The sequence below is a fragment of the Amblyomma mixtum genome, chromosome 3 (assembly GCF_055824585.1).
Source record: "Amblyomma mixtum isolate Tamu chromosome 3, ASM5582458v1, whole genome shotgun sequence".
In the NCBI taxonomy this organism is placed as follows: Eukaryota; Metazoa; Arthropoda; class Arachnida; order Ixodida; family Ixodidae; genus Amblyomma; species Amblyomma mixtum.
The window spans coordinates 27,405,114-27,424,780 of record NC_143014.1 but is presented as its reverse complement, the minus strand read 5'-3'; the positions used below and the strand labels follow the sequence as shown (position 1 = coordinate 27,424,780).

Genomic DNA, 19,667 nt, shown 5'->3' with positions numbered 1-19,667 from the left:
AGAGCAGAATTCGTCCTCATAATGAGCACTTTCAAATCTTTTCACACATAATAACTATTGCTGTTCGGAACCGCAATAAACTGCCTGCTTTTCAACTGCTCGTTACAGATTGTTCGAACTGTTCGCAAAACTACGGGAACCAAGAGCTTCCTTTTTCACTGCCAACGTAATGAGTGCGGCACACAACAGAGAAGTACTGGCAGGAAAGGCACGAGTTACCAGTTATGTTTCCATAGGCTTTTAGTGCTGGTAGATGTGCGCACATCACATGCGATAGTTATCCGTAAACTTGGAGTGCTGCTCTCGCTCTATCCTGCCTATTATGGGTCTGTGAGCATTGCGTGCTTCATGAACTGACCCTTTTTGGCTCTATGTTGTAGAGCCACTTGACTCAAGACTAATCGATCAATATTCTGAGGATTACCTGCCAAAAAGAAAAAGAGAAGTTAAGCCATATATGCAACTCCTAGTAAGAAGCACATTTTCCCCACATAGCAAGCGTAATTAATCTGTGTCAGTGTCGAGGCTTGCACTACGAAACGAAATTTCCGCGTCTTCGACTACCGCTCCCTGCTCTCCGTTGACGACCGCCAAAGGAGTCGACTTCTTTGAAATGCCAGCAGACGAGCGCTGTGCTTGAATTGCTAGTTTAATCAGTAAGGAATAATGATTACTTTTTGCCATAAACAATCCGGAGACGCACTCTCGTCCTGTCCTCCGTGATCTTGTTTTGTTTTTATTAAAAAAATCAGAAATTGTTCTTCAGCTTTTCTTTCTTCCTTTTGACACCGTTTGCCATGAATACGCGTCAGCAACTTGTATGACTTAACATACTATGTTGCCGCAGTCACCGTGGCCGTCGTCTGTTCCGGGCGCGCAGGGTCGCTCTAGGTGGCGCTCGCTGCAGTGGTCGCTACCTTCGATTGAAGGAATCTGGAGTTAGAGCTTGACTAATTATATATCGGCCATAGTTTTGTGCCGCGTGACGGCGTGAAGTTGTTTCTTACGCGGACATATCAGAATTCGCACAATATGTTAAATTTGTTTTCATTTTTACAGCGAACTTCAGGCCAGGATTGCAGCAAGAAAGTTTGCGCGAATCACGCAGAAGTTGGGATACAACGTAAGCTGTGCTCTTTGAATGCTGTGCTGCTGAGTAAACTGGGCGGTTTGAAAAGAATTTGCATTTGTTCGGATAGTGGCCAGCTATGTGAAGCTACACGTGCTTCCATAGTGTTCTGCAAGGTGGCAGTTAGTGCAGCGTTCATAAAAGCTTCCGATACGCTAGGGAGACCCCTTCAAGACAAAAAGTTAATAGCTGGTCACGTGATCACATTATCCTGCGACCAGACTGTTTTTCTTTCACGCCGGAGATAAAAAGACAGGTAATGTTATTGCCTCGTCTACCAACCAATCAGCCCATGTAGAAATTAATACGGCGCATGTGCAACTGTGCCAACATTTTTCATCTTTGGTATATATTCAGCTAATGCATTATATATTCAGCTAATGCATCTTCTTTTTTGCTCGGGACATAACTTATGTTATGTCCCGAGTATGTTATGTCAACGATTAGGCATCTGAGGCACATTACATCACCGCATGCAAAGCTGTTTATTTCTGCACCAATTTCATTTCAGCTAGTGAAAGGAAGTAACAAATGCAGACGAGGAACAATAATACACGCTAAGAAAGCAGGCTACACTTTTTCCGAAAACTTTACGGGCACCAAAAGTAGTTGAGGCACCAAAGGTATGTCATCGTCATTCGTGCTTCTTTTCAGCTTTTTTACTGCTCAATTTTGCAACTTCCGTATCAGATAACATAGGTATGCAGGATCTCTGCCCTGGGCGTGACGATTTTCGGGCGCGAAATTTTCAGCTAATTTTACGGCCGGTCTGGAGAGGAACTCGGTGGCCTGGCTTACTTGTGGTGCATAGTGCCGACGAGGGAGGGCAGCACTGCAGCCTATTGGGCGCAAATATGGGCAACGCGCGCGGCCTCCTTGCTTGTAACAGCGGTTCGTGTCGAGGCCGTCTGCGGCTAGTCTGCTTACTATTCGCGTGCTGCTCAAACGAAACAAACGTCCTCCCGCAACTCTTTCGCAGGCAAGGTTTACCGACTTCAAGGTGCAGAACATTGTGGCCAGTTGCGACGTTGGATTCTGCATCAAGCTCGAGAGCCTGGCTCTCAACCACTCGCAATTTTCGTGGTGCGTATACCCCCGAAAGGCGTTGGTTGCAGTGTTGCAAAACTGTCGATAGTTGAGTCACTGTCGAACTATCGATGATAAAACATCTTCGAAATGACCCGGGCAAAATTTGGAGGTGCCATCGTGTTGGGCACGGTCAGTCATGGTTGGACATCGATTTTGGTACAAATCGGCCAAGGTCAGATTTCGGGGGTGGCCCAGGCGAAATTTGGAGGTCGTCATCGTGTCAGGCATGATCAGTTATGGTTAGACAACTGACGTTTAGCTTAAAGCTGTTGCTGAGCGGCTTATCTAGGTCAGTCAAGGTCAAGGATCGGACCGGCACGGAGATCGACTTTTGCACGTAGTAGAGCCACCGCTCTAAGAACCATCGGTAGTGCTATCGAAAATATACGATTACGCAACGTGCCGCTCGTAAACACTGCAGCATAAACTTGGCGACGTTTTCACGCGTGCCCCGAGCACGCGGGATGGATGGTACAGATGATGGGGCTCTCCGTCAGAACAATTAGTAGAACGGCAGTAAAATTGCTTATGTAGTAGTTCGACCATTGAAATTTAATGTTTCGCCACAAGGGTTAGATTTGAGTGACCTTACATGCAGAATGCCTTCCGCATCCCCTGAAGCTCACGATATGATTCTGCTTTGAGAAATGTAGTTGGTAGCGTGGAAATTGATATTTTGTTTGGAGCAGAAACAAAAACAAGATAGTATGCGGCTATTGGAGAAATATCAAAGCGTCTTTAGGACACGAGAAATGTGCCACGAATGATAACGGTCTCTTGACATTCATCTAAAGTGCCGCCACGGCGGAACAGCTGCCGGCAGTGTAATGCTATAGGCTAATCTCTCCAGTAGCCCGCAACAACCACAACTTCTCCCAGTAACACAATACAGTGGCTCGCGAAAGAGCCCCGATGAGGTGCCGAAAGCAAGAGCACAGAGTGCGTTGGAAGTGGCTCGTGTTATTTTTCAGAGCTTCACCATTGCATAATGGGGAATAATGTGTCGAATATGCGGTGGTGTTGATTGCCCCTCTCAAGGCGATTCAGCAGTAGTTAAGCGTCGAGCTCTCACCATCCCTGGTAATGTTTCAGCTACGAGCCGGAGCTGTTCCCGGGTCTGGTGTACCGGATGGTGCAGCCCAGTATCTTGCTGCTGGTCTTCGTCTCTGGAAAGGTGGTGCTCACCGGTGAGGATTCTGCTGCCTGTGGCGCCGCACGTATGCCGACAACGCCCTCGAGCGTGTGAAGGCTGTGATGAATGGGAGTGGGCGGTTGCCGTCGCAAAGCAACTGTTTGTATTGTAATGAACTGGCCTGCTTTGATGCTGCTCGTGACGTTAATGCCTTTCTTCACCGTCATTTTTTTGCTACATGAACTCGGCAGATGATTAAAGAATACGCTATGAAATGAAAGAAAACGAAAGAAGCGTTAAAGCGCACACGTGCCCATGATGAGAACCTATCGCAAAGAGGCAATAGAGAAAGCGAAGAGAACGAGGGGACAGTAGCATGCACCGTCGTTGTCATCGCATAATGTGTTGTCCCTTGGCCCTGTGCTTTCACCATATGCCTAAACGAATTCTTGCCGTGCTATCCGCTGTCCCTTGTACAACGAGCCGCTAAAAAATAAGTTTGCTCAAATGATGTGCACAAGACCGCATGTCATCATCATCAGCCTCCTAACTACGTCCACTGCAAGGCAACGGCCTCTCCCATGTCCCTCCAAATAACCCTGTCCAGCGCCGCAGCATGCAAGTGAAATGAGAGAGATGAGAAATATTTTATGAGAGGCAAAAAACTAACAATAGGAGCTCTAAGCAAGGGCCCCTCCAGACCACATGCTTGGTTCTCTCGGTCGCGTTACCACAGACGGCAGTCGGTCTCATTCGTCATTGCCGCTGCTCAAAGGTTCACTTGATTCCGAAATGGTGACGTTTTCTGTTGCATGTACACTGCCGCTACTACTACGAGGAAGACGTACCTGATGTAGCTGTCGCTGTAAAAAAATTGATGCATGAAAACTCAGGCTACAAAACTGCTCGTAAAACAACTACAATTTAACGGTAAAATATCACGCGCAGTTTCACAAATTCAAATAAAAACGTTATTACTTTATAGGCAGTTTTCTTGCCCCCATGGATCACTTCTTGGTCCAAGCACTTTTTTTTCTAACAAGGATTACCATCATTAAGATTCACTGTGGTCAGCAGTGCAGCCCTTTGCGACTGTGCTCATTAGCCGTTCGTCACTACGCGGTGCTGGCTGTCCTGAAATGCGACTTGAAGCAGTTTTGAAACCGGTAACAAACTTGACCCTGTTGTTTTACTACGATAGCTGCAGAGATTCGTTTGTGGGGAATAGCATTTCACAAACGAGAAAATTTTCCACTAGCGACACTTGTTGGGCTCATTGGTGCATAGCTCATGAAAAAGACTAGCGCAGCAGAAGACGAAAGACAGTGTGAGACACGAACAGCATGAGCGCTAGCAAAAGTAAATTTTGTACGTGCATGAAATATTTCCCGTGTTGAGGAGGTGTTTGCTCACCATTTCTCACTCATTCTCTTTAATGGTTTGACACTCCCACAGGAGCCAAGGTCCGGGAGCACATCTACAAGGCTTTCGACAACATCTACCCCATCTTGAAAAACTACCAGTCGGTGTGAAACGACCTGCGCAGCCAAGCTGTGTCGGAATAAACGCCCGTAGAGAGACTGGAGGTGTCGCTGTATCTTCTGACATGTTAAGGAATTTTGTACAGCACCACTATACGTGGTCCAAACACGAGTATTCCGAAACAGGACGGGCCCATAACAGTGGTCACTGATTCACAATCCGCCTGCAGGACTCTGGCAAAAGGCATGGTGACTTCTATAAACACATCGGATCCTCACATCACTTTCCTCCACTGCGTTTTGCAGGGTGCGCATCGTCTGGACACGCCTCTCCTTGGTAATGAACGCGCTCTAATGCGACAGCCTCAGAGATCGCTGACCGAGCACCAACGCAAACACTGAACTAAATCATTTGTAAAGCGAAGTGCAGCTATTCCTCGCTTTACTGATTTTGATTGGGCGCAGCGAAAAGCTAAGAGGGGCTTATTATCGCGAGCGTCACAACTCCAGGAAACATGGTTGTTAGAGAAAACTCCATGTCCAGAAGGCGGAACTTCTACTTTATAAGAGAAGCTTTACAACTGCCACAATTTCATCTGGGAAACACGTTCAGTTGGGCGAGTTGGTAGATATTCATGATGTAAACAGCGCGAACTACAAGGGACAAGAAAAGAAGGGACACAGGACAGCGCTCGTCCTGTGTCCCTTCTTTTCTTGTCCCTTGTAGTTCGCGCTGTTTACATCATGAATATCTGGGAAACACCTTTACATCCTGAAGTGACAAGCCGTTCCTAAAAAGGAAGGGGTGTACATTGGTTTGCTGTTTAGCGCCTGCTCTTAGTGCCCCCCCCCCTTTTTTTTTAAGCCACTCACAAAACCCTTCTGCGTCACTTTGAGTGTTGAAAGATTTTACGATTTTGATTCGTTGGTTTTTAATGCGAAAGCATTATATTGCTTATCGGCAACGAAATCCGGCTTCGACGTTAACCAGCCGCAATGGCCTCAAAAATCCCAGATGACGTCAACGTGGTATCAAAGAAAAACAGATTTGCTCCCAAGATGCGAGGAATTCAACCCAGGACTTTTAGATTGCGAGGCGAGCACGCAACCCGTAGGCCACAAAACTTTTTTTTGGTTACCTGCTCAGGGTAAAAAAAAATTACAGCAGCAGCAGAGAAAAATAACCGTAACAGTACAATACAATAATATTCAATGAGGCAGCCGCAATTAAGGCTGCAAAACCGCGTTGCTTCTTGGCGAACAAAGATGACTTATCCGACTGCGCGGCCTGCTCATGTCCCCCCCCCCCCCCCCCCCCCCCGCCACCAGTTTCGGGTTGGTGTAGTTCCGGGACTAGACTCTGTCCTGGTGCAACGCCGTCGGTGGAGACGGGTATGGCCGGGACCCATCCTCTGGGGATGCGAACCCATGGGAGTGGCAGCGACACCCAGGCGATTGTGAGGGCCAGTTGTTCCCGTGACAACCGATGCCTGGGCGGAGGCAGGCCTTGGTTTATACTCAAGTTGGACCCACGGAATCCGGCACGGAAAACACGTACAAAGATTAAAAGGTTTTCAAATACATGCTACCTCCCTCCGCACGCGAGGGCGTACACGTCTGGCTGCCGACGAGCCGGTTTCTGGTTCCAAAGAAACCAGGTCCGGGCTCTAAACGACGCCTCGGGCAAGCGGTCTCAGGCCGACTGCAGGGCCGTAAAGGTTGTTGTTGCAGGATGCCAAGGAGGGGGGTTGTATTACGACCGAACGCAAAAACCGTCGCTGTTGTGGAGTACCGGTGGAGTAGGCCCCGGTCATCTCACCCTAAGCCCAGTTCTTGGTATGTGGCCCGGCCAGCCCTGCCTTCCTCCTTTGTAGGTGTGGAGCAGGCTAGGGGAGGAAATAAGAAGTGCGTGGTTGGTTGGTTGGAAGCACGGGTGGGTCCCCATGGTGTTAGGTCATGGTTCCAAGGGCCGGAGGGCCGATAGGCTGACAATCTAAGCCTCTGCTGGCTGGATCACACCTTACAGGCTTCTGGTTGTCTGAAAAACCGTGAAAAGCACCCGTCAGTTAGTAGCTGGCAGGTTGGAAACAAACCCTGTCGTAGAGGAGCCCCAAGTAGCTGCTGACTCCGTGTTAGGTTCTCCTGTCTCCGGCGGTCGGAGCCCGTTGCGTTTGGTGGGTGGCCGGGCATCCCGTGCCGTGATTAGTTTTCAATACAACCTTTCATCAACTTGTCAGTGGTGTTTGGAGCACGGACAAAAAGCCAGAAAAAAGCTTGACTAGGCCCGTATCCCAAAGTATGGACCTAGCGTCCCCCACGGGGACGCGACCATGGGACGCGAGCTTAGATGGCCCATACTAAGGCCTGGCTTGAATAAGCAGGATCACATAACGGAATTTTTTTTAGAAATAAATGCCACGATAAGTAGCATGGGAAGCCCACTTACTACGAACCTCGAATGCAAAGATCCGCGCGACAGTCTGATTCGTTATAAGTGGGCTCGGTCCACTTGCTTTAACAAGCGCAGAGCACAGATATAGCGGTTACGTTTGTCTTAGCAAACCGCTGCATCTAAGTCCCTCGTGAAAGACGGCGAAAATCAAAACTAATGCCCGCTCGTGCTTCCTCTCGACGGGGTTAATCTTTGTTTCGCCGATGACGAAAATGGCGCTGCGCAAATAAAGCCAAGAATTTCGTTGGTCGACCATCCAAACTGACGGGTGATGGTTGGATCGCGAGCGCTCGTCGCTTCCATTCTACTGCGAACAAGTTGCGAGAAGTCCCTTCGCTTTTATTTAAGCTTTTTGCGTTGAGCAGTATTCTCGCTTTGTTCGCGAGTTTTGTGTGAGTCACAGGTTCAACGCACACCTGTCTGCGCACGGTTCCTTTAGTGAGAGAGAGTATATAGGAAACATGCGCTACCCAGGGCACGCTGCGATTGTTCCACTGAATGTGGCCTGTGGTAGTCTCTTCAGGCTTTTGCTCCCTATTGAATTTTAGCGTCTTCAGCATTGATTTGTGATGCTTCTTGCTCACACCTTGGTACGCAGCTATGTTCTCTCAGCTTTGTACTTCAATCCTCAAAACGTCAATTAACTTAGAGTATAATTGACTGCCCCGATGCGTTGTCACTACACAGCTGAGATCCAGTTTGTTTCGTGCTCCGTGCTCCGTGTTGCCGTTTCCGCGGCCTCCTCCTTCGCCACGGCTGTACTCTGTAGAACTCGAGCAGTGTTTCTTTCAGCAGCGAGGTACCAGCAAGAAGCACCAGGTAGGAGTCAATGCTGAAGACGTTAAACCCATCTGGAAGCAGTGACACTGAACATCCAATAACTATACCAATAACTGTACTGTCGGACATTAAAATTCTAGAAACGAATGAATACAATTAGGGAGTTAGAACCTTTATGTCTTAAAAGTATGTACAGCCTTTGTCAAAAGTTTAGAGCCCAGGGGGTTTGTTTCTAAGCGCTATTGTGGCGCTCCTGCAGCACTTGTGGAAGTTCTACGCATCGGAGGGAGCAGGACCAAAAATCTTCTTACCTTCAGAAGATTTGGGACGCTGAGGTCGCATTACGAGCAACGCAATGCAGCCCAGAAGCAAACCCCCTGGGCTCTAAACTTTTGACAAAGGCTGTACATACGTGCACGAAGAAGACAAGCACAAACGAGGAACACATGTGACGTGTACAGAGTGCTACTCCAACAGTTTTATTTCTTAGAAAGAAGCTAGAATTCATAACAGTGAGAGCCATCACAAAAGGCCGAAAAGGCTGGATGTAAAAACAAAAGAGAGCAAAAAGAAAAATGATACACGTGCGGGATTCAAATCAACACCACCGCCAAGCATCATGCGAAGCCAAGATTCGCCAAGCCTAGTTCTTATAACTCAAAGCGAAACAGCGGCAGTCTTCCTATAGATACAAGGAGTAAGCGTTGTGAGTGGGTGACAGTGGATCATGATAACATCTGGTCGTAGCAAGAATAGTGTCAAAAAGTCAGAATAAAAAGAATAAAGAAACATTTACACAAACAGCTGGTCAACAGGGTAAAAGCCATCGTAGCAAAGCAGAGTCGAATATTGAAACCATACGAGGCGAAAGCAGCGTGAAACCGTAGCCGTAAAAACGCGCGAGGTAATCCAAGCAAGTTGCTCACCAAAGTCACACGTGTCTGTTTGAGAAGGCTAATTCTTTGTTCAGAAGTAAAACTGAAGAAGTCTACACACATTTGCAACTGGACTTAGTGATGTGAAAAGCTTGATTATTTCTCTCTGAGCCTTCGTTTTGGCATGTGCCAGAACTGTAGCCCCTGTATGCGAAGGCTTGCAGTTATGACTCGTAGCGTGCTCTGGAAGGCGGCCTCTTCCGCCCTCGGTCACTGGCGTCTTGCATTCGCGCAGTCTGTCATTTACGCACCTCTCCCTTTGTCCAATATGTAGGCTAAAGCATGTAAGAGGAAGATGTACGTAGACAACGTTGACATAGCTCTCGCTTCTTGGATGAGACATCGCATATGCTAGACAGCCTTCTAGGTGCGAAGAAAAGCACATTCGCATCGTATTTTTCTGCGCCGTAATACTAAGCGGTTTCTTTCAGGAATTAAACCGCTATTGTAAACAACATATATCAGGTCCATACTTGATTACGCCTGTACCGTGTGCATCGTTCCGATGGTGCAATAATATGGCCTCCTGCGGTGCGGATTTGTGGACTGTCCCAAGCGGTCATGATTTTCCTCAGCTAAGCGGAGAACGTTCCATTTATCACTGAATAATTGGCTCCTGTGTCGACTAGAGCGGTAACTGAGGCCATCGATAGCCACTTCCAAGTCAGATGTTCTGGCTCTTGGGTTGCACGTCGTCGTCGGCGTCGGCGTCGTCGGCCTTCGTGTGGCATGTGAATCATGGGTGGGGTGTGTCGTCGTTGCCTTTCTGGGTGACGGCGTAGCTCCGAAGTCGGATAGCTTCGCGGTCGAGGTCGTGTTTGCATGCGGCGTCCTCATGCGGCGTGGTCGGTGGAGGAACTTCGGCGTTTCGCTCGTGAGCAACCTCGCCTCCTAAGGATGCTGTCTTTAGTTTCCCCTACGCAGGCTGGGGGACCTTCCTCGTGCCGTGGCTGCGTAGCTGCGGCGTGGCTACGCGAAGGGTGAGGCTGCCGGCGATGGCTAATGCGAAAGGTGGATCGGCACATGCTTCTCTCGACGCAGGTAGTCATCGAATCTTTGCGGGCGTTGGCCGAAGCATGGTCGTGGTGCGTCAATGGCAAAACAGCGAAGACCGATACGTCAGTACGGATAGTGACGAAGAATATCGCCGGCCTCACCGAAATAGAAGCACAGTGGCAGTTGTCGGAAGTCCTCCGGGCGTCGCATCTCCTGGGGCTTGAGCGTCCCTCGTAGGCTGGGTGGGCAGGGGCAGATGGAGGGCGTTCTGGAACAGCTGGTTCACGTCGAAGTCTTGGAGGTGTCGTTGGGGCTTAGAACGGCGTACTACAGAGGCGTAGGTCATGGCTTGAGCTTCCGCTGGAGCCTTCGATGAAGGGGGGCTAAGCGCATGCGGCACTTCTTCGCGGACGATTTCTTCAAGGGTCGCAACTTGAGGCTGATTGGAAGATGGTAATAGTCGAAGCAGCTCTTCCTCTATAATGCCGCGGATGACATCGCGCAAGTTGTCTTCAAATCCAAGAGGCTGTCGAGGCCACTTGGAACGGCCGAGGGAAATGGCGGGCTCGTGCGTTTCCAGGATTTTCTCACGATGGCCGTTTCGCTAGTGAATTCAGCGACGGCCTTCGGTTATTGCTGATCAGACCAGCGAAAGTGCCTCTTTAGCACCTCGCATCAAAAGCTCCACCTTCTTCTCTTCCGTGATGTCAGGATCGGCGCGTTTAAAAAGGCGCTTCCTTTCTTCACGTATGCGGTCACTTTCTCATTCGGGTGCTGGAAGCGCGACTGCAGAAGCAGTTGCGCTCTTTCTTTCCTGACGATGGCTGTGAATGCCTTGAGGAACTCTAGCCAGAACGACTCCCACGTCGCCAGAGAACCTTCATGGCTTTCGAACCAAATTCTGGCTGGGCCTTTCAGGGCGCAGAAAACATACCTTGCTTTCGTCTCGTCATCCAAATTGTTGAACACGGGCACACGTTCCAATTTATCGAGCCATTCTTCAGGATCTTCGCCTGATGAGCCGTTGAACGTGGGCGAAAGTCGAGGCTGGCGCAGAATAACGGACGTCGGTGTTGTAGCCACGGTTGACGTTCACTCTGAGAAGCCCTTCTGCGCTCGCGTGTGGTTAGGTAGTAGTCCGTGTTCGGGTGGCAGCTTTTGGAGACGCCGGCTGCTTCGCAGTTCCTTTTCAGGTTGGATGGTTTCGCTGTCTTTCTCGGTGTCTGCTTCGGGGCGGCTCGGGATGCCTTGGTGGGTGTCAGGGGGTGAGGTCGACAAGTACATCCACCTCCACCAGATGTCATGTAGTCGCAACGGCAGTCCGGCGAGTAGGAAGACGGCCAAAAGGCTTCCAAACGAAAATCTTTTCTTGGGCTGACTCGCATTCACAAAGAACTTAATGACTCGGCGGCGGCGTAGCAACAAGCGCGCTCGGCGGTCGTCGAACAGAAGGCCGGCGCTCTCGGCCGTGCTCAGTTTAAAGCTGACAACGAACTTTCGTTATACGGCGAGCAAAGTAACCACAACTGTCAGGAACAGCGTACAATAGGCTCCATCTTGGAGCGCTCAATTGAGATAAATCTGGTAACGTCTTGCATCACATACAAAGTGATAAAGCCACATGTCGGCGTCATTGAGCATGAATAAATAAATATTACGAAGCTTTGTGGAAATATGCCCTGAGACATCACCAGGTTCCGACCTTTAGTTACTAGCATCGTCAAAACTTGTCATTTTGTACTGAAAACAATACTGTCTTGCTCAATGCACAAATAAAAGAGTAAACGCACCAAGAAGAAAATTTTTCTAACCCAGCCTGTATGTCCGTATGCACTTCCAGAACGCCTGCCTGCATTACGTACTTTGGCTCAGCTTGCGTGCATGAACGCCTAAAGCACGTGAGGGCCTGGGTAAGCGACTTTCAGCCATGTGCTATTGCTGCGAAATGCTGCTGTACTCAGTCTGGTTCGACTGCCTTTTGCCTTCTGGGCGACTGGGCGACTGCCTTTTGCGCAGCGCCTTTGTACTCCGATATGTGCGCAACTGGCTCCTGCCTCCACAAATCAATGGTAGTCCATATTTTTTTAAACTTTAAAGTGCATGTACAGAAAACTTGGCGCATCACGGGAGTAAAAGTCAAAGCTTGCATAGATGGGCTCATGTGCATAGATGGGCTCATGGGCTCATAGCTGTCTCATGTTTCATCTTTTCGGCTTATGGTAGTTTTTTTTTTGTTTCTCATGAATTGAACAACATTTTCGTTTTCCGAAAAGTGCATATTTGTCTAGTTTTGTTCCTCAGTTTCGTGCCACCTTGGCGAGATAAATGTGCAAGGCATATCAGGGGTGCGGCGAATGCAAACTTTACTTGGTTTCGTTCGTTTTTGTAGCGGGTGTTTAAAGTACTCACCTTGACACGTGATGCGCCCAACGTACCACGCAAAAAGGTCCTAGACTAGGTGCAGACATGGAGTAGCTTCCCTTGGCCACATGTCGAACTTCAGAAATAGCCTCCTTGCAGCAGCCAGCGTATGAAGAAGCAGTGAGTGAATTATTCATCTCAAAAATATAAATAAGCCACGAGGCTTACTTTAGTAATGATTGCTGCTGTACCGAATTTTCTTCTGCCAGCATGGAAGTAATTGCCGTTCCTCTGAATCTAACAAAGCCCTCAGTGCCGACTTCGGATTATCTCTGTCTGAAAAAAAAAAAAAGATTTCAGAATTCTGGATTATTACTTTCGTCCATAGCCTCGCAGTTCTGCTTGCTGCTGTTTTAATTTTGGAAGCCATTACCTTTCTGCGCTGGTGCTTTGCGTAATGATCAAAAATTTTTAGTTGCGAAAGTTCTTAATGCGCACAACGTACCGAAGCAATCTTCAGCAAAAACTTTCAGTGATAATCAATACCAGTTTGAAGCTTTCTAATGCAAGGGTTATACATACATTAATAATGATGCAGCAATTAGTGTAATGACATATATATATGGCGTCTATGCAGGTTGCGCTAATGATGATATTGATTCAGCAACAAATGCAGCTGTCACTGAAATGTTCAAACATGCAAAAAAAAAATTCCGGCTAACATTTTTGCAAGAGAGGAAAACATTTGGTTTCAGTTCTCTGGTTTTGTAAGAATGAACACATTTCATGAAATGTCGCACTTGGCACGTGCCTTAGAGTTTTTTCGAAGCTATATATATCCCCGCAATGCTCCGACTTGTATCGAACGCAGCCTTTCGTTTTTTGCTTTGCTAAGCTTCAACGTTGGTATTTTAGGCACAATCTTTCTTTCTACGTTGGGTGCTCAGCTGTTTGGTGATTTGTTTATTGATTAGTACCACAAAGGTCCTCTAGGGGGAAGACCCGAGTCGTTCATCATTTTAATTGATCCTTCGATGATTGAGTTGAAGCTGCGAGGGCACGTTTTTATTTTTTATTTTTTTTCCAAACACTGCCGGCAGCTGTGCTGCCCAAGCAGGAGAGGGTTACAAAAGGTTAGTTTGCAAAGAACGCTCAAAAGTATTAACATTAGCACATTCCACAACCAAAGCAGGCAGGCGGTTCCATGGTTCGACTGTGCAAAGAAAAAGAGAATTTCGGAATTGTTTAGTCCTGGAGTAATATGGTCGCATAACTTTTGTGTGGTTCAGTTTTGAGGATCGCTGAGGTGCAGAAAAGATGCATGATTGACGTGGCAATCCTGTTTTGTTGGTATACAGCAAGTACAAAAATTTCAACCTAGCGATATGACTGCGCATCTGGAGCGGCTCCAACTTATGCTGCCTCAGCATATTAGTAACAGATGAACGTTTGTGGATAATAGGGTGAAATGAACCTGGCTGCATGCCTTCGGATGCGCTCCACTTGCTCGATGTTTTTGTTATGGTACGGACACCACATCTTAAACCGTACTCTAGGACTGGTCGGATCATAGTGCGATATGCTTCAACTTTCACGCTCGATGGAGACCCTTTCAATTTATTGCGCAGGTAGCACAATTTCTTGTATGATTTCGAGCATATATCACTAAGATGCGTATCTTGTTTAAAATTGGAAGTAACTGTTACACCTAGGTATTTATTGGAAGTGACTTGATTTGTGGATTTCTCACGAATTTAATGTGCTGTAAGGGGTGTTTCTTTGTTGCAGTTGCCATTGATGCTGTTTTTGAAAAGTAAATTTTCATCGTCCTTTGCTGACACCAGTCCGCGAGCTTACATAAAGTTGTATTCAGTGATGCTGGCTGGGAAAATTTTCAATGACAGAGTAAATGACACAACCATCGGCAAACAATTTCACAGCGATACCTTCATAAACATGCTAAGCAACGTCATTTACATATATGGTAAACAATAGCGGTCCGAGCACTGATTCCTGCGGCACAAAATGTGACACATTTTGCGTAGTTTCATAGTCGCAATTGGAATAGAATCACTACTGCAGTAGACCGAGAGGGAAAGGCAATTAACCCAGAACTGAAATATAATCATAATTGGAAGAGAGTCAGAACTGGAAGAGATTGGCGAGTGAATAAAGAATGCTATCGCCTTTCCGTCGCATCAATCCAGCTGATCGCCATTAAATTCTTTTGTGGATAAAAATACTTCAAGAGAAAACTGTACAGCTCAAGAACATATCTGACAATGACGATGTCTCAAGACGCATTGACGACGACAGCGTGGCACGTGGGGCTTGAAGGGCTGAAGCTGCACGCGAGCTGTGAGAAACGCTGTATGTATATAGGGAAGAGGCTCCTGATTAATTTCCACCACCCGGGGTTCTTTAACGCACGCGGTCGCCCTACAACACGACGACGTCAAGCAGCGTTAGAGGTCGGGCACCCACGTGTAAATTGCATCTTCTAGCATTCACCAGCACCTCTCGCACATCTCAGCACCTCTATAGTACAAGGCAGATGCGGTAACCACTAAGTGCCCCGCCGCGGTGGCTCAGTGGTTACGGCGCTCGGCTGCTGACCCGAAACGCGGGTTCGATCCCGGCCGCGGCGGCTGAACTTCTTGAAGGCGAAATTCTAGAGGCCGGTGTGCTGTGCGATGTCAGTGCACGTTAAAGAACCCCAGGTGGTCGAAATTTCCGGAGCCCTTCACTACGGCGTCTCTCATAGCCTCGGTCGCTCTGGGACGTTAAACCCCAATAAACCAAACCAAACCTAACCACTAAGCTGTGGTGGCCTACTCGTTGGAGCATTAACTAAAACATATCAACTCTAACGTCTGTTCTTGCGCAGTCACAAGTGAGCTAGCTCTACCATTTGAGTCACAGCTCGTCGCCGTCCTGTGATATTTTTGCTTCTGGGTTCTATCGAAGTGCGGCCGAGATTCGACCCCTCAATCTTGGGCTTAGCGGCCGAGCGGCCGAGCGGCCAAAGCCATCACGGCGGTTTAACGATGACTGCAGTACATGATACGGCATCTCAGGATGTTCGAGGTATAGTGTCAGTAAATGTGGAGCATGTTAAACTTACGTTGCATCTTCGCAACTCAGAGCTGCTCCATGTCGCAATCCCGGCTTCTGAATTTTGTCAGTTTTATTTAATGACTCGTTACCTCTGCCCCCAGTCTCGTTTTCTCTTGAGCCGTTACATCGATACATTCCTAAAAGATCATACAGGAGAAACAAAGCTGTTCCCAATACGAAGCACGGTCGCCTAAAACAATGTGAAGAAACTTGATTGCAGAGAAAAGAAACATGGTACGCAGTGAACGACGTACGATGAACAGAATACGAAGCGAAGCACTTAATAGCGTAACTGAATCTGTGGCAGCGTTACTAAATTAAGGAATAGCTCTAAGAATGAATTACGCAAAAGGTTGGTTGATGAGGTTTAACGTCCCAAAGTGACTCAGGCTATGAGGGACGCAAATTACGCGAAAGAAATATAATTCACCAATGTTCACAAAAATGCTTGCTCAATCTGTCTGTCGCCTTATCTGCAAGTGAAATAAAAGTTTCTCGATTCGGCACCAGGCCTTCTGGCTCTGCACTCGCTTGCCTGTTGCTTTCCAACTCTGTTGGCCTCTTTCCCAACGTCACCGCCGCCGCCTGTCAATCCGTTCACTTCGTTCGGCCAGCGCCACCCCCCGTTGTGTTCCTTCTCGTCCCTAGCAGGCATTTGGCGCTGCCTCCCTCGGGATCTGCGAGTCCGCTGGACAAGTGGACACGCCTTTCGCCTGTCGTCTCCCAACGGAGGCTGGCCACCAAGAATCCTGTCCTCTGTTTTGCGGTTTGCTCCGCCCGTGTTTCGTCCTCCTGGAGTGTACTACTAAGTGCACCAAGTGTAAGCCTCTCTTCCACGGCACCGTTGGCTTGGCTGCCTGGTGATCTCTCCAGGGCGATGGCGGTGCGTCGTAACGAGAGCTGGCCCACGAAGAGGAGCAAAAAAAGAAATAATAACCTCATTATAATTCCGATCTACGCTTTTTGAAGGAGTAGCGAAATCACAAAGGGGAGAAAAATGTTTGGGAGAGAATTCTCTGCGCTGCCGCAGTCAGCCACAGGACCTCGTCTGTTACCTGAGCCAACGCGGCTGCGCCTTCAATAAAGTCACTATCACCGCTACTAAAATCACGCATAACAGAACTTATACTGATGCACTAAAATGCCTGGAGTTCTTTTCAACTTTTCGTAAACAATTTGTCATCGATGCCAGCGATGTTAACTCTCCCTTCCATACTGCTAGCTCCGGTGCTACTCAAGGCACTGTCGTTGGGCCTTTACTTTTTCTAATATATAAGAATGACGTGCCCGACTGTGTTTCGGCATCCATTCAATAATTTGCTGATGAGTGCATTCTTTTTCGCGAAATAACATCTGATAATGACATATCCGCGTTACAGATCGATATTAACATCGGCACATGGCGCAAAAAATGGCGTATGATGTTAAATGTAAAAAAAAAATCGACCTACGATTAAGGTGCTCCTAAATGCGAAATTTGAGCTCAGTTCGATTTTGGAATATATTCAGGCAGAAAACTTGGACGACGCTTAAGCTACCCTTAAGAGTACAAAGCGAGAGAGAGAGAGAGAGAGAGAGAGAGAACAAACTGTATTTGAGCCTTTGAATAGGAAGGCTCCCTTCTGGCGCAGGTGGGCTACTGTCGCTTGGTGTCCTTGGTCTCTTTGATCTCCGCGACCTGGTCAGCTCTGTCTGGGAGCAACTTTTGTTGACACAGGTCCGAGCTGCGAAGTGTGGTCTCCCACTGCTCGTCAGTGGTTATTTGGCTTAAATAATTCTTACTGCAGGCCCACATATTGTGGTTGAGGTTTTGCAGCTTTTGAATTCTGCAGAGTATGAATTTCAGCTAGTCCTGCTGGGCTTGGGAATGTGTGTGCTTGGAGCTGCCTGAGAGCGGTTGCTTGCTCTTGCGTGAGTGTGGGGCTGGAGGAGCTACGGTATTCCCTTCTGCTCGTTTGATAGAAAGTCCTGATTTCAATAAAAGTGAGCAGATGGTCCCTTGTTGATATGGCCCCTTGGTTTGGGAACGCGCCTGGTCCTGCCCGGATAGTTAGTCGACGGGCTACTTTCTTGACTTGTTCGTTTCCTGAGAGACCTGAGCGCGCGGAGGTCCATATGAGTTCGATCCGAGCTGGTCAGAGGTATTTGATAATTAGTTTTGCGGCGGGGGGGGGGGGGGGGGGGGGATGGGGGGTGACTCATACCCCCGCAGTTTTGCAGTTTTGCAGGGGGTGACTCTGTCCCCCGCATTTATCGCAGTTTTGAGTCGCTTATTATGATCTTTCGCCCTGAAACTTTATGGAAATGACGTGTGCTATTGCTGCTTCTTCTGCTCTTTAGGAATTTTCGCCGGTAAGGTTGTAGCTGCTATGCGTTCTCCTTTGTGGTCAACTATATATCTACAACATGCCTCTTTGTGCCTTCATTTGGCAGCGTCGACATACAGCACTGACTTGTCGTCTTTAAGTTTATTGTGTAGATTTGCCTAGCGGGAGCTTTCCTTCTGCTGCTGTTGTGCGAGGTGTGCATGTTTTTTTGGGAGGGGCGGCATGATGACACCTCCCTTTATTTCTCCATCGAGATCTATGAATTGAGGTGACTTTTGCCTGCATTTTACGTTGACACTTTCAGGATTTTTCCGCCTGCTGCAGTTTTGGAGAGTCGTGTTGCCTGCCCTATCAACTGCGCCATTCGCCTAGTCTGTCTTATTTCTTTCCTTCGGCGTGATTCTAAGATATGGGTGTGCGTAGCATATGCGGCTGAGCACGAAGGCTTGTACGAACTTTATCGCTTCCTTTTCTTTTAGTCCTTTGTTCTTGCTGGTGATTCTCTTGATGAGCCTAGCTGTTTGTTCTACGTAGTTGGCCATATTTATGATGAAGGTAGAGTTTTATGCGAAGCATACTACTTTAGTTACCACTTCAGCCCTTCACCGTGGTCATGCACCTCCAAATCACGTGATACATGACGTCACACCACGTGACACGATGACGTCACGACAGTGGAGAAACGGGGGCCCACCTCGCGCCGTCGCTGTGGTTGTGCGCCTCCAAATCACGTGACACGATGATGCCACACCACGTGACACGATGACGTCACGGCAGTGGAGAAACGGAGTGTCTAGCGTTCCGTCCAGACGGAACATTTGCTGCTGCTGCTGCAGTTCCGTCCAGACGGAATATTTACTGCAGCTAGAGTTCCGTCCATATAATAGAAAGTTTTAGTTTCACGTACTTAGAAGCTTCACGTAAGTACAGCGCTTACGTGTCACCAGTGCGCATGCGCAGAACGTTAAGTGTCTGCGTGGGTCTCACGGACGTACGTGAGATTCGGATCTTTGCGTTGGGGTCTTCACGTTGCTTGCATACGTGGCGTTGGCAAGACGGCGGCGCCCTACCCGCCCGCTTCACAACGATAACAGCTTCGTCGCTAATCCCTCGACGTGGTATCGTGCTGTAAACTGCTGTATTTGCCTTCAGTTAGTCCATTCTTGCTCTCGCATGAAGTTTTAGGTGAGAATTAGCTTTTGTTTTCCAGATAGAAATCCCTTTCCGCAGCTCCTAAGCCTGACGGAGAAGCGTTTGTGGTCGTCATAGCAACGAGTGTGCCGACGGTCTCGCCAACGAGGAGGCGCTGGTCTCGCGAGACCACGCGAAGCTCAAAACCTCGCGGGATATCTCGAGACACTTTGCACAGTCAGCGGGAAAAGCAAAACGGTGCACGTTTTGGCTCCATACGCACACGTCGTCGATATGAGTGGGAAACCAGCTCGCCTTCGCTTCTCGAAAAGCGATGATGATTTAAATATGCTGCGGGACGTGAAGGAATGCAATCCCTTTGAAGGTAACATGCAACATACAGTTCGGTGGAATGAAATCGCTCAATTTTTGTCAGAAGAAAGGGGGAATGTATTTACCGCCCGCACTGTAGCTTGGCCTGGCTCCGCTCCAAGCAGCTCGACTAAACAAAACTAGTTTTCTTTATCTGTACTAGATGGCGCGGCACAACATGCTAGCGCATTTTTTAGGTTCTATGGTAGATCTACACAGCTTGCGTCCCGTACGTGTAGCTAAAACTGTACGAAGCGACACGAGCGTATGCTACGTAGACAGCTCACGTCTACGCACGGGAAGGTTCTACGTACGTATATAGTGTACTAGAATTAGGAGTAGTGGGGCGAGTGAAGCTCCGCGCC

The 19,667-nt window shown here is 48.2% G+C and overlaps 1 protein-coding gene across 1 annotated transcript in view; it reads left to right on the top strand.

The window, feature by feature from the left end:
- LOC149349495 (TATA-box-binding protein-like) overlaps window positions 1-4,930 on the top strand; it is a 37,457-nt gene extending 32,527 nt beyond the window's left edge. The window contains exons 5-8 of the mRNA XM_089575460.1: window positions 1,060-1,123; window positions 2,109-2,212; window positions 3,311-3,405; window positions 4,806-4,930. Coding sequence (XP_089431586.1) covers window positions 1,060-1,123; window positions 2,109-2,212; window positions 3,311-3,405; window positions 4,806-4,882 — 340 coding nt within the window. The 3' untranslated portion in view covers window positions 4,883-4,930. The remainder of the gene's footprint in view (window positions 1-1,059; window positions 1,124-2,108; window positions 2,213-3,310; window positions 3,406-4,805) is intronic.
- Window positions 4,931-19,667: the final 14,737 nt, after the last annotated feature.